We start from the raw sequence: 14,748 nt of genomic DNA on the forward strand, positions 1-14,748 counted from the left end.
CATCCCCCATAAATATTCCAGTTTTCTTAAGTGCTGGTCTCTTCTTTAGGAATTCCTTCCTTGTTTCCAAAGTCGGGAAACGCAAAATAAGTGCTTTCTCTTTGACGTTTCCCTTCTCATCCACTCCCTTCTTTCCTACTCTCCAAGCACCTGTGTGCATAGGTTCCGGGATGCCCATGCGCTGCAAGAGTTCCTTCACTTCGTCTTCTACATTCTCGGTGTCTTTGATACCAGTAATACGCACATGGAGGGCTCTAGTCCTCCTCTTCTGTTCCTCCTCAATGGTCATATTGATGATGGTAGAATGCTGTGCGGCTTCTGGCATCCGGGCCTTCCCTTTCTTTGCACCTTCAATCCATTTTTCTGCTTCGTCAACTTTCTCCTGTGTTTTAAAAAGGCGCTCCGCCCATGAAATGAAGAGAGAGAGAGAGAGAGTGGCTGCGCGAACCCTACCCCTGCCTGCGCGAAACCCTAACTGCACGCGAACCCTGCCCCTGCCTGCGCGCGAGCGAAACTTCACTGTGGCTGCGCGCGAAACTACTGCCTGCACGTGGCGACCTTGTTGCCTGTGCGAAGCCGCTGCCGCCAGCCCGAAACCCTAACTACGCACCCGAAACCCTAATTGTGCGAAACCCTAACTGCCCCAAACCCTAATTTTGCGAAACCGTAACTGTGGGCTGCGCGCATTTCTCTACTGCTTGAGAGAGAGAGAGAGAGAGAGAGAGAGAGAGAGAGAGAGAGAGAGAGAGAGAGAGAGAAATGAAATGAAATGTTATATTAACGTCTTCAAAAGGCCAAAATGACCTATGAGACCAATCAGTTACAAAATAGTGAATCTAATACCATGTCTGGGTACAAAAGAACTAGAAAAGAACTAGAAGTGGAACAAAATACTACTACTACTACTACTACTACAATCTAAAACTAAGTGGGTGTAGAGAGAGAGAGAGAGAGAGAGAGAGAGAGAGAGAGTCCACGCTTCACTTTGGGTCCTGCTTTTATCATTTGCCAGTCTCGCCCATTCTTCATGGCGGCTTTGCCGGTCTCGAGTGCTCCTCATGGCGCTCCATCACCACTTGCCTGTCGCGTGGATTGCACTGGCGACCTATTGACACGCATTGACTCCAAAGTACACCACTTGGCTCAGCATGCCTTAGTTGGCCGGATGATTGGACAGTCTCCACCCCGATCTTCTATCCGTGATTGGTGTCAGACTGCAGTGAGCACTACTCAAGGACGGATCTCGGAGCTTACACTCCTTGGCAGAGGCTTATTCATGGTACGTCTTTCAGATCCCGCCACCGTCTCAGCTCTCCTGGCTCGCTCTCCGATACTCTCTGATCGCAGGATGATATACTTGACGAGGTGGTATCCCGAGTTTTCCACTGAGGAGTTTGACATTCGACACCTTATTCCCAGATTCCCTCTGACGCTCTCCTTTCCGGATATGCCTCTCCATTTTATCGATGAACATCTCCTCCAGATGATTGCTGCTCATTTTGGCACGGTAGTTCCAGGATCCCGCATCTTCTCATCTGGCCCACCTCGCATTCAGGTCTTGGTGTTTGGGGATACTTCATTACCAGATAGAGTTACTGTGGCTGTGCGCGATCGAGACTACTCTCTCCGTATGGTAGTCACTGGCCGCCCAGGACGGTGCTTACGCTGTCACGAGATGGGACACTTGGCGCGAGATTGCCCCACCCTGCCACGACACCGGCGGCAACAACAGCCGGCCCGCGGCAGTCATGCTCAGCCACGTGGTCAACGTCAACAGCCAGTTCCTCCTTCTTTCCCATCTACTACTCAGGCACCTCAACAGCCTATAGGCGCTCCTCGAGCTCCTGTCCTCCATGTTCCTCCCTCAGCTTCAGCTCCCACTGAGGTAGCATGGTAGACAGTGGGTCGTAATCATTCCTTCAGTCCTTGTCAGCAACCAACAACGCAGCCAGCTCCCAGTGTTACCTCTCCTGCTCCCTCGCAAGTTTCCACCACCCCCTTACCCCCTGCATCTCCTCGCCATTCTTCTTCTTCGCGACAGGATCACTTGCCTCTGCTACCAGCTCCTCCTTCACCTGCAATTCCCCCGCGCGCTCCTTCCCCTCTTCCTGAGGTCCCTGTTCCCATGCAGATGGATCATTCACCGCTACTACCTCTTCCTTCTCCTCCTCTTCCTCTCGCCCTTACTCTCCCTCCTCCGCCTTCTGGTCCTCCCCCTCCCTCAGCAGCTCATACCTACGTCTCACGCAGTTTTCTCAGCTCTTGTCCTCTTTCGTGGGGCACTCATCGGGCTGAGATGTGCGGTGACTCAGAAGGGCCATTGCGGGTGCAGCTCTATCTTATGCATCACAAGACAAGTTGCGTTCCCTCTTTAATAGGCAGTCGCTCTCAGCCTACCCATTCCTTTTTCCTTCCATTCCACGCTGCTCAGGAATGGACCGAGGATCAAGTTTTACATTTTGTGCACGCACAGACTATGGCTCAGCTTCATTTATGGTTGTCTACTTCCGCTCCTGATGTTTTGTCTCCTCACTACCCTTCATGTATTGGTGCTATGGAGTGGAGTGATGTTTATGCTTGCTATTCATTGCCTATGGTCATTCATGTATCCTCAGATGTGGTGCTTCCTATGTCTATGCGCATTTGGGGAGTCAAAGCTGCAACATCGGTAATGCAATGTAAACAAGCTGAGGTATGCAGTTGGTGCAATGAGACACCATATCTTAGAGAGGGCTTGCGGGTAGCTTTCCTACCGCCTGAAGCTCACCCCTTGGATGGCCCAGCTGCCTCCAAGAAGATGCGCAGTTAGTCAGATGCTATTCAAACTCTTTCATGAAGTCTATGGATTTACATGTAGTTTCTTGGAATGCTAATGGTTTACAGACTTCTCGGGTAAAAGGTTCCCGTAAGCTTTTACTTCGCAGAGATTTACACACTCATGTAGTGGGTACTGTGGATATATTGCTAGTATAGGAGCATAAGATTGCCACTCCCTTTGGCAATCTCATGCCTTCGGGCGCCCGCACTTTTTGGGAGCCTGCTCTGGGCCTTCATGGACAGAGTCGCGGTGTATGCAGTGGGACCACGTTACTTGGCCTCAGTTCAGTAGCATGGCACCCTTGTCGCTGGCAGAGCAGTTTATGTTTCTATTCGGATTCGGGAATCTATCATTGGTTTTATGTCAGTCTATGCACCCACTCTCCTCGGGAGAGGGCTACATTTTGGTCCCCTTTGGCTGCTGTTCTACCTGCTGTAGACTCTTGGGTTGTGGGAGGTGACTTCAACAACGTTGAGAGCGACTCTGATTGGCGAGCCATCACACCTCCAGTTCTATCATCCATCTCTCCCGATGAGCAGCCAGCTTGGGATCGATTTCTTCTAGCTATTCAAGGTGTTGACGCCTGGCACTTACCCTCTTTTGGTCATCACCCTGCTACACTTCATTACTCTTGGGGGTTTGAGAGACAGCAGGGGAGATTATTAGAGCGACTTGATCGTTTTTACATTGGCCCTTGGGCAGCAGCTCTAGGCGGATTCACTACTATATGGAGAGGGACCAGCCTCTCAGATTATTTACCTATCTCATTGTTTATCTCCTTCACTAGATCCTCTGCACAGAGACGAGGCTACCGCATCCCTAACAGTGTTCTCACAACCCCAGTATTGCAGCAGCAAATTCCTGACTTATGGTCCTTGGATGCTTCTTATTGTGGACCCCCCGGAGAGTTTCTTGCTCATTGCATTACTCAGTCTAGTATTTACTGCCGTGATCAGACGGCTATTATTCATCGTCAGTTGAGAGTACGAGAGTCTGATCTTCACATCCCCCTTGGTTCCACTCAGCGCTTGCTTGAGGAGTGGCCTCAGGATGCATACCTCGCTGCTAGACAGACAGAGCTCACAGAGGAGATTCGTCGCGTACAGGATGCTAGGTCTGAGTTCACTCATCATGCTTCAGTATCTCATTGGATAGCTAAAGCTGATCGAATGAATAAAGACTTCTTCGCTACACATAAAGAGCGCCCTCTTGGCACCACCCTTCGGACTTTGTGCGATGCTCAGGGGACACTACATATGCATCCTGATGTTATACTTGATATGTCTGCAGATTATTTTGAGACATTGTTCACTGCTGATGTATGCACTACAGAGGTATTACTTGCCCGTCAGCAGATCTGGCATCACACAAGACACCGTTGTATAGACACTATGGCAGAGATCTTGTTGGCTCCTTTTACACTTGCAGAGCTCCATGCTGCTATAGAGAGTCTTGATCCATCCTCCTGTCCGGGAGAGGATGGCCTCACTAGAGATTTCTTTTTGACATATTGGGATGTATTGCATATACCACTGCTTCGCGGTTGTGAGGACATCTTTGCATCAGGATATATGCATCCGGATCTTTGTTCAGGTCTCATATCTCTTATTCCGAAGGGGGGTGACACCACTCAGCTCCGACAGTGGAGACCTATTACCCTACTTCCTTCGGTCTATAAGATATTAGCGTTAATGATCAGCCATCGCTTGCGGCCATTCTTACCAGATATTATTCATACTTCTCAGACAGGCTTTGTCATGGATCGATGCATCCTGGATAATATCTTCACTTTTTATGAGGCAGTAGAGTCGGCCAGATCATCTTCTGAGTCTCTCGCTCTTTTCATTCTTGACTTCGAGAAAGCATACGATCGTGTTGAGTGGGACTTTCTTGAAGGAACTTTAGCCAGGATGGGTTTTCCTTCGAGATGGATCTCAGGCATTTCCGCTCTCTTCAGGATTGCTAGCAGTGCTATTACTATTGGTGGCCGCGTCAGTCGCAGTTTTGAGCTTTCTCGATCTGTCCGTCAGGGATGTCCTTTAGCAGCATATCTGTATCTGTTTGTAGGAGAGACTATGTCCGACTTTCTTCGTGCTCAGAGTCATGCATTTTGTGGCTTGACCATGCCAGTACCTACAGCTCCAAACCTTATTGATCAGGAGTTTGCTGATGACACTATGCTCATGTTACGCTATTTGCTAGCTGTTCTTGATGCTATGCGGGAGGCCCTAGAGGTTTTTTGCATTGCTAGTGGCGCACGCATTAATTGGCATAAATCCTATGGGTTACTGGTTGGCAGTGATGACATACCTACTTGGGGGGTAGCTGATGGTTTCACGTGGTTGCGACCAGGTCAGACATGCAGATATCTGGGCTTTCAGGTTGGATTCGATGTTACCTCACAGCAACAGTTTGCACCCGTACTACAGTCTATTCGCAGGAAGCTATGCCATTGGTCTTCACGTCATCTGTCGTTGGCTGGCCGTGCATTGGTCGCCAACCAGGTCATTCTGGCTACAGTATGGTATACGGCTTCTTGCTGGATGTTACATTCTGGTGTGATAGCTCCGCTCCGCCGCTTAGTGCGGAACTTTTTATGGAGTGGCACAGATGGGACTACTGATACCCGTGCTCGAGTTCGCTGGTCCACGATTATTCGTCCTAGGTCAGAGGGAAGCCTTGGCATTATTTATCCAGAGTTACAGAGCCGCACCCTTCTTACCAAGCTTATTGTTCGGGGTCTTTTCCCCGGACAAGAACCTTGGAAGATGCTTCTTCAGGCTCTTTGCGCAGTGACTCCACGACTCGGCACTAGAGATGGTCATACTTGGCAGACAGGGTATCGTTTTCTCTTTACTGATGCCCCCTTGTCCACCGCCTCCCTCTCACCCTTCATCCGATCGCTCCTTCAGATTTGGGTTTCCATACGACGGGCTATCATACGCTCACCTCCCTCATGTCGTGAGGAGATTGAGCGCCAGCCTCTCATTTGGAATGCTGCAGTTCTTGATTCTTCGGTTGATCCACCCCGTCAGCTTGGAGAGAGGACTCACATTGATTGGGCTGCCTGGGACGCAGGCCCTGCTGCCTCTATGCGGTTGTTTCATGAGTCACGTATGCTGGATGTTGATTTTGTGGCAGAACATTATGACATTGGTCGCGGGGTGACAGACAGACTGCTTGAGATTGATTCTGTCGTTCCTTCACAGTGGGATGCAGTCATGAGAGGCATGGTTCAAATGCCTCCCCATTGTGGCTGGGAAGGCCTCTTTGCTTAGAGCACTCTCTTATTAGCTCGTTTAGACACCATGCTATTCACAGTTGATACTGACCAATCTTACGGGATTCATGCTAGATTGACATATGATGCCACCTCTCCGCACCTTGCCCTTCCCGGAGCTCGATGGGAGGCCATCAGAGTAGTTGGCTCCCGCGGGAAGCGTCGTCGTGTTAACCCTCGTTTCGCTTCCGCCGATGCTGCACTTTGGAGGCTTTGGGTGTGGGAGGGTTGTGCCCTGTCTCAGCTTTATTGGGACCCAGGCGAGTGGCATTGACCCCACCGGTGCACGAGCATCCTTCTTTGAGTACACTGTCAGGATTGGACGGTTAGCACTGATGAGACAGTAGCCAGAGCAGCCCACTCGTATGCGTTTTTGGTTACATTCAGGCCTCTCCCATGCCTATCTGCAGCAGTTTTGGTCCACCATCTAGGATTTACATGCGGCTCGTCGTATTTCTTTTTTCATGTGGATGATTGCACATGCGGGACTTCCAGTTGGGACTTGGCTAGCTACTATGGGTCATGATCCGTTATGTACTCGTTGTCCTTTGCGACTACTTGAGTAACCTGCACATTGTCTTTGGTCATGCTCAGCTTCCCATGTACTGTGGCTTGGAGTTTGCTTTCTACTTAGCAGAGCAGGTGTTCAGCATGGATTTCTTACTTGGGGATCTGTCTCATGGTTGATGCCGATGCCCGGCCCCCATCTTTTCTACGAGGGCTCAGACACAGATCCAGCCTTTATGCTCACATCGACTGGTTATCGGCGAGGTACTTTGGCTATGCTACCACAAATTGCTTGGCAGGGGGATTCTCAGACACGTGATGAAGTTTTTTCAGTCATCACTAGTATTACACTATGGAATGTTTGGAGAGCTCGTTGTCTCCACATTCTAAGTGCGGCTCCACAGCTCCTTCAGGATACCCTCACTGCCATTTGGCTGGACATCATTCATACCCTGATTTGGCAGTGGGATTCATCCTCAAGTACATCTCGAGCAGCCGAGGCACGCCGATTTGCCTTCCTTCGGCGTTGGGCTCGATCCCCACTCTTCTTCACACTTACAGGTGGCCAGATTACGTGGCATTATGCCCCTCCTCGGTGGTTTCTCCTCCACTCATCACACCGACCACCATGAGATTGTTCTAGTCGAGTTGTCACTATAGTGGCTCTCCTTCTTACATTCAGCTTGTACACCCCACGTGATAGGCTATTTTGGCATCCGGTGGGGATTATATTGTACTCAGTAATATACAGCCTTGACTTTTTCAAAAAAAAAAAAGAGAGAGAGAGAGAGAGAGAGAGAGGGAGGGAGGGAGAAATGGAAATGAAATGTAATATTAATGACCTATGAGACCAAAAGGTTACATGTCGTGAATCTACTACCAGGTATGGGTACAAAAAGTACAAAGAACTGAAAAGAAAATAGTGGGTAGGGGTGGAATAAAAGCTTATACAAAAAGGGGCCGGGGGGGTGGGTTGATACAATGGAGCTCTCTGACAGTAGAGACATCAGTATCCAAAAGGCTATAGAGGTTCAATGTCCACCATGGTAAGCACTCCGTCGGGACAGCTATGTCGCGCTAAGAGAGAATTGGCTGAAACAACCAACCTTGGCAATGAATTGATACATAATACAATGGGGGCTAGGTGTGCTTATATAGCCACCTTAGTAAATTTCCCTACCTAGACTTTGACAAATAAGTGAAATAAATACCTAAAACCCAAAATAAATAATGGGATCACATTACGCAGTTCACTTGAGATGCCATAACTTTAACACTTCCGACTTGGTGATTTCCAAGAGAAGGTGTTTGATGAGTTGGGAAACATAGTGCTCCAACAGGAGGAAACCTTTCTAGATCTTATGACGAGAACAAAGGCCTTGGTTGCTAAGATTCCCCATCAGCCAGTGGAATTCGTGGAAAAGAAGTGGGTGGAGAAAGCTCTTCCCAAGGCTTTCCAATAGAAACTAAGGGAGTCTCTTAAACATGATGGACGAGTTTGTTGCTGCAGCCACAATGATTGAAGGAGCAAGGCAACTGTTTAGGAATACTCTTGAAGTTGGGTTCACTTCTGTTCTGCAGGAAAGTGCATTTGACCCTTCGATTCGATTTCTTTCCGCAGGGAACTAGAGGCACTAAAGTTGCAGAGAGCTCTTCAAGAGGAAAAATTTCTCTGTGTTTGGCATGAAAGGTTTCCTCAATAGGAAGCATGGGACAGCTCAAAAAGGAGTTGGAAGAGCTCAAATCACAGCAGTCTGTAGTCTGGTGCAGCTCATGTCACTCTTCTGGGCATCCTCCCCAAGGATGCCGACCTAGAGCTTACTGCAACTTCTACGAGAAAGATGGACATGAAGACAGGGGCTGCTACTGCCTCAAGGGGCTCAGACATCTACAGCTAAGCCTTGCTCCTGCTCTTCAAAATGGACTGGTTTCTCCTCATGGCCATCGTAGTCAAATGCCGTCCTTGCTGAAGAACCATTTTATGCAAGCTATGCTAGGTGCCTTTTCATCCAAGAGTTTCTACCATGACGATACACCTTTGGCACCTCGGAGCTTCTACACAGCAGCAGCCTCTGCAGACACCACGCCCACCTTGTCCGCCTTCTTGTCCATCCTACTGCTTAATCTTGTGCTACAGATATGGTGAGCATGGCCACTATCAAAGCAAGTGTCCTCTTCCTTAGGGGGCTTAGGCACATTAAAGCATTGCATGACTGGGGAAATGATGCCATGTATATTCACACTCTTGGTTCTCCCATGAGACCAATCAAGCTGGAAGGCGGGATGGATCTGGCGGCACACCATAGCTCTTTGTTAGTAGAGTCGACATCCCCACCAAACCAACCTTCAGCGCCAGGTGGACAAGAAGAAGACCTAGAATGGTTGGTTGCCACAGAGTCCATGCCCTGTTTTGTAGTCTCAATTCAATCTATACCTGAGGATACTCCTCTCGACGGCTTCAATGTAGTGACTAATGCATGTTTGTCACCTTGCCTTGACTCAAGATGAGCTTTGGGCCATCTTGTGTCTGCTAAGATTTAGCACCTGGTAAGAAAGTTGCAATTTAAAGTTGCCTCCACTGATTAACTCAAAGGGGGTACAGAGCTTTGTTGGCCATACTGGGTATTATCGTCGCTTTATTAGGGTGTATGCTGATGTGGCTCAGCCTCTTACCAGGTTGACTAGTGCTTTTGTACCTTTTCGGTGGTCTCAAGCTGAAGCCCGTGCTTTTGCTTATTTGAAGAAGTGCCTTACTGAGGCCCCTATACTGGCTTGCGTGGATTACTGTAGGCGCTGTCCTCACCTGAAGGTTGACCCAGCAAGGAGTTCAACTTGGATCGTCGGTCCACGATGCTAGCTGGTAGCTGAACGCAGCTATAGCATCACTGAAGGGCTAGCTATTGTTTATGCACTTCAAAAATTGTCATTATTTGTTGGGTGTGCATTTCACTATGATTACTGATCATCACGCTCTTTGTTATCTACTTAATAAACCTCAAGGGGCTGGCCGAGTGTGGCGGTGGTTACTGCTATTTCAAGAGTTTGACTTTGAGGTGGTTCTTTGGCCTGGTAAGTGTCATGTCATGGCAGATCACCTCTCTAGAGTGGAAACAGGTGAGGAAGCACTGGGCATTGAGGATGATTTCCGGGATAGTGGTGTGTTCAAGTTGAACACTACTCGTGAATGGTATGGGGACGTCCTCCACTTGCTGCCCGCCGGCATGTGCTCAGAAATGCTTCTCCATTGCAATAGCGCAGGTTGTCGCTGAAGTCAAAGCCCTTTACTCTGATTGGGGGACAGTTATACATGTCTGATCCAAATGGTGTTTTATGCAAGTGTCTCCCCCCTTATGATGACCAAAATATTCTGAAGGATGCTCATAGTGGTCTGTCAAGTGGGCACTACCCAGGTCACATTACTGCCCAAATTTTTGCATAGCTTTTTGTAACAGAGGAAGATCAAAGTGACAAGCACTCTAGCTTGTCTCAGAAGCTTGGAAGAGTCCTACATCGGGTGCTAGTTGATAAGATACTTAAAACATTCATCCTACATTGATCAGCACTAAGTGGTGGAGGAGAGTGACTTGGCAGATAGCCCTTACTTGCTAGATCTATCCCATGAGAAATGTGTCCTTTATTTTGTGAGATATGTTGTTTAGAGCTTACTATTGAATTTGCAAAGCAGGTGTAGCAGTTAAGCTTGATCTATGAGGAAACCTACTGATCTTGACACATGGAGCTGTGTCAAAAGTGTCCAAGGAAATACGAAATCCTTGTCATTTTAAGTTTGCTTTATTTCAGTATGTGGCATCACCAAGCCCTAGAAGGTAGTCATAAAGTTTCAAAACTTGGCACACCCTCTTAACAACCATGACATTGGCTCACATAAATATAGAAAAAGAAGTATGAGGGAGGGGAACATATAATCACCATCCTGGTCAGTGAGGGATTCGACAACAAGAACATTCTCTCTACTCTTTGGAAAGCTGGTTTCATAATGTATCCTCTGAGAAGGCCAACTCACTCTGTTGTAGGCTTTCTCATGGTCCAAAAGAAAATTAGTCACAGGTTCTGTGTGATGCTCAAATAAAGATTATTGCTACATGGATTGAATGAAGAATTTCAAAGTTTTTTGTGTCAAGGTTTTATGTAGTTTCCGTTGTATGCTTGCTGTCTTTTCGCTCCTTCCGTTCTCCATGATTAAATGTAAGTGACACTATGGCTTTTGCAGGCATTAGCAAGTTTGATAAAGCTTTCTTCATATGGGACATTTAGCTTGTTTGAGAGCAGAAAAACCATAACTCATTCCAAGGGTGTTGACGGAGGAAATGGTAGGGTCTTTTAGCTTTGGTGATTTTGAGACTATCGTTTTACTTTGATTCTAGCTTTGAACATTTAAGGCTGTCTTTCATTGTGGTTATAGGAGCATCTTAGTGATAAGACTATTGTGATCAAACTTTTTAACATCTTTATTATATTGTCAAGAACTGTCTTCTCTCTGTGTAAGGTGATTCTTAGCTTGTTTTGCTGTTATACAATGTCTTTTTGTGGGATAATAACATGAATATCAAGTTATAACATACTGATTTGTAAATTGCAGATGAGCATATCAGTCTCGATGAAAACAAATATCTTGGGGACCTAATTGCAGAGTTTAAGGTTTTTAAAGAGCGGAATAAAGGTGAATCCTTGCAATGTAAGCTCTTGTTCAAGAAGAGACTATTTCGAGAAGCAGATGAAGCCATTACTGAACCCATGTTTATCCAATTGACATTTATTCAGGTTGTTTTTGTTTTTGCTTGATTGACACAAAGATCAAAAGTTTTATTGTTTTGTTCGCAAGGGATTTTTTTGTTTCTTTCTTTGACACTCATTATGGAAAATTCCAGTCACAATATGACTACCTTCTAGGAAACTATCCTGTCGGAAAGGATGATGCAGCACAACTGGCTGCATTGCAAATTTTAGCAGAAATAGGTTCCGTTGGTAACCCAGAAATGAGCTCGTGAGTAGTTGGGTTTGGAAGGCATTTGTTTTTTAGAGTGTAATATAGTTTTCAACTCCATTAATCTATGGACAACTGTTCTTTTCTTGTAGAGAGTGGCCTGTCTTGTTGGAGAAGTACATACCAAAACAAGTCACTATTACCAGGCCTAAAAAGGATTGGGAGTCAGACATTTTGTCAAGGTATCGGGCTATGGTATGATCCCATAAAATGAGTTCAGAAGTAATGCTCTTTGTGTTAAGCAGCAAGCTACAAGGGTTGTGAAATGAAGTTCCTTTTTGACATAGGCTCACCTGTCCAAAGATGATGCAAGACAGCAGTTGCTTAGAATGCTGAGGTCCCTGCCTTACGGGAATTCTGTGTTTTTTAGTGTTCGCAAAAATGAAGATCCTATCGGTCTTCTTCCAGGGCGTATCATTCTTGGAATCAACAAACGTGGGGTAAGCATTAACGTCACAGCACCACTTGCATGAATACTCCAAGTATCCAGGTTCTGAAGATAAACATGGCATACATCTTTGATCTCGTTCGTCAGATTCATTTCTTTCGCCCCGTCCCTAAGGAGTATCTCCACTCAGCAGAGCTTCGAGACATCATGCAATTTGGTAGTAGTAACACAGCAGTCTTTTTCAAGATGCGTGTTGCTGGTGTGCTCCACGTGTTCCAGTTTGAAACCAAAGAGGTGTGTGCAGATAAATGTGTCAAGTGACTGTCTATGGCTCAAATATCTAGATCCTGCATGAAATCCCTCTGTTTTTTCCTGCAGGGAGAAGACATCTGTGTAGCTCTTCAAACTCATATAAATGATGTCATGTTGCGGCGTTATTCTAGAAGCCGTGTAGGAGCAACTGTAACAGCGGCTCACAATGGTGATGTGTCTACTGCTGGTGCAAAACCACCTGGAATGGAGGTGTATGAGAAGCATGTACAGGAAATGTCAAAGCTTCTGGAAGAATCTCAGAAAAAAATAGACCAGGTAGAAAAGACGTGTGATTTTCAAGGTCCATAAATGAGCATGGAAAGTTATGAATTGCAGATAATTTAACCTTTTTCCTAGTGCTGGAGAAAACACTGGGAGTAAGAGGCATGTGAAAAGAGCATAATGAAAAGGCTGTTGCTGTTAGAAGATCAAACTTTTTGTGCTGTATGGAATCAGACGTTCTTTTGCTACTGTCATTGTTATGCTTTCTTATAGGTTTCTTATGATTTCAAGCCAGCTGGCAGAGGAGCTCCGGGTTAAGGAAAGGAAAGAAAGGGTGGTTCAAGAAGAACTTGAAGGGCTCAAGGACTCTCTCTGTGCTGAGCAAAAAGCCATCAATGAGCTCACTGAAGAACGCGAAAGGTTACGGAAGTTGCTAGAGGAGAAAGAGTCTGCTCTTCTTGTATTTTCCTCCTTTCCCCTTTTATTTTTCTCCGAGGGTTATTTTAAGAACAAATGTAGGGTGTTTATATTGACATTTACAAGAGTATTGTCTAATTTTATGTTTACTTCTTCAAGGTTTCTTGGCTGTGATATGCAATCGTGTAGTAGCTGGTGCATTTTGTTTAAGTTCAAATTTAGTTTTCTTATCTATAATAGGTCGACTCTGGCCTCAGGATGTATATTCTAGTTGACTGTGTCCTTGGATTTTGTTTATCTCTTGTAGGTGGCACAGGCAGGCAGTCTTGAGTTGGAAAGTTCATCGGCAAAGAAGTCAGCTGCACGTAATTCTATTATCTTCAAACGAGAAAAAGACCTTCCGCTTACCGAGAAAGACAAGACAACACAAATCCGTAATCTTGAGGCACAGGTAACTGCACTCTGCATGCTCCATGATTAGAATATCAATGCTTCAAGAAATTCGAATTGCGAGGTTCTTAGGCTATTGTTTCCTGTGTGTTAGTGTATATGCATGCAGGTACAGGCGCTTGTATGCATTTGCATACATGTGTGTCTCTATGCATGTATGTAGATAGAATAGTTTTTCTTTAAGTATGAGTGAGTACACTCATTCCTGATGTATGAATGTGCATTGAATGGTTTTGTTTTTGCATACGAGTGAGTATATTTATCCGTTAGATGTGATTGCTCACACACTATATTCCCCCTATTAATTTATTCCTGGTTGTTGTACCAATGCATTTATTAGGGAGTGTAACCTCTCACTACCTATCTTGTCTTTTGATGGCTTTACAAATAGCAAGGCTTGTTGCACATGCATCCTTAAAACGGGTCAAACATAACTTTTGGCAGGTAAATTCTTTACGTATTGATCTGAAAACACGAACAGACGAGCTGCGCATGTTGGAGGAGAATGCTAAGAAGCTAGCTATTGACAAGCAGCTGCTTGAGCAAAAGGTTGCTCGTCTGGAGAGAAGCAAAGGTGATGAAGTAAGTACAGCTTTGGTTGTTGCTTCGGACTATTTTTGTCTGTTCTATGCACAATAATTTGATAGGAAATATTATACACCAGATGAGAAGGCATAGTCAGAAGATAATCACTGTATTGTCTATTTAGGGCCAAACCAGTCTATGAGACATTCAATATGCTTGATGTCCACGTGTTTCTGTCTTAGGGATGGTGAAATGAATGCACAAAGTTGAAATTTGTGTGCATTATGTGATCCATCCATCTACGCAGCCCATCTCCAGTATGTTGTAGGTGTACAAGCATGCTGAATCACTAGCTTATGATCATCCTTAACGACTAAAAGAAATCCCTTAGTATATAGCAATGTATCTACTTGTGTAGTGGAGCACCGAACTGTTGGAGGATTGTTCGAGCCACTCCTTTTCCCACTCCCCTACTACGGACAAGTTAGATTGCATTGCTGAACTCTGTTATTAGCCAAAACCCATAGCTTGCATCATTTTTACAACGAAGGACTAGCTAAGGTGACCCAAGGTTTTCTCCAAGTTTAACTAAACCGTGATGACCTGTTGATTGGTAGCTTTAGCATAATCAGCACTGAAATGAAGGTGTTGTATGCCTCTGCCTTAAACCACATGGAAGAGCCTCCAAGGAGCTCTCTAGCATAGGACCATTGCCAAAGAATTATCCTGCCGACCATATGTTACGAATTGGATCGTGCTAGCTATGGTGGATGAAAGAGAAACATGGTGCAAGTGTGTAAGTGTGTGTAAGCAAGGTTATCACT

General features: G+C 46.0%; 1 protein-coding gene across 5 annotated transcripts in view; it reads left to right on the forward strand.

Moving 5' to 3' along the window:
* The window catches only part of LOC147439642 (kinesin-like protein KIN-14I), a 175,304-nt gene that overhangs the window by 119,101 nt on the left and 41,455 nt on the right, over positions 1–14,748 (forward strand). For all 5 annotated transcript variants that reach the window (XR_015184623.1, XM_086485454.1, XM_086485455.1 and 2 more), the window contains 10 exons: positions 10,837–10,936; positions 11,206–11,387; positions 11,495–11,610; positions 11,703–11,805; positions 11,898–12,050; positions 12,146–12,292; positions 12,377–12,586; positions 12,828–12,992; positions 13,257–13,400; positions 13,844–13,981. Coding sequence is in view for 4 of the 5 variants with exons in the window: in XM_086485454.1 (XP_086341580.1) it covers positions 10,837–10,936; positions 11,206–11,387; positions 11,495–11,610; positions 11,703–11,805; positions 11,898–12,050; positions 12,146–12,292; positions 12,377–12,586; positions 12,828–12,992; positions 13,257–13,400; positions 13,844–13,981 (1,458 nt within the window). In the remaining variant the exon portion in view is untranslated. The remainder of the gene's footprint in view (positions 1–10,836; positions 10,937–11,205; positions 11,388–11,494; positions 11,611–11,702; positions 11,806–11,897; positions 12,051–12,145; positions 12,293–12,376; positions 12,587–12,827; positions 12,993–13,256; positions 13,401–13,843; positions 13,982–14,748) is intronic.

Source organism: Adiantum capillus-veneris, chromosome 16 (assembly GCF_014529385.1).
Source record: "Adiantum capillus-veneris isolate H3 chromosome 16, ASM1452938v2, whole genome shotgun sequence".
In the NCBI taxonomy this organism is placed as follows: domain Eukaryota; kingdom Viridiplantae; phylum Streptophyta; class Polypodiopsida; order Polypodiales; family Pteridaceae; genus Adiantum; species Adiantum capillus-veneris.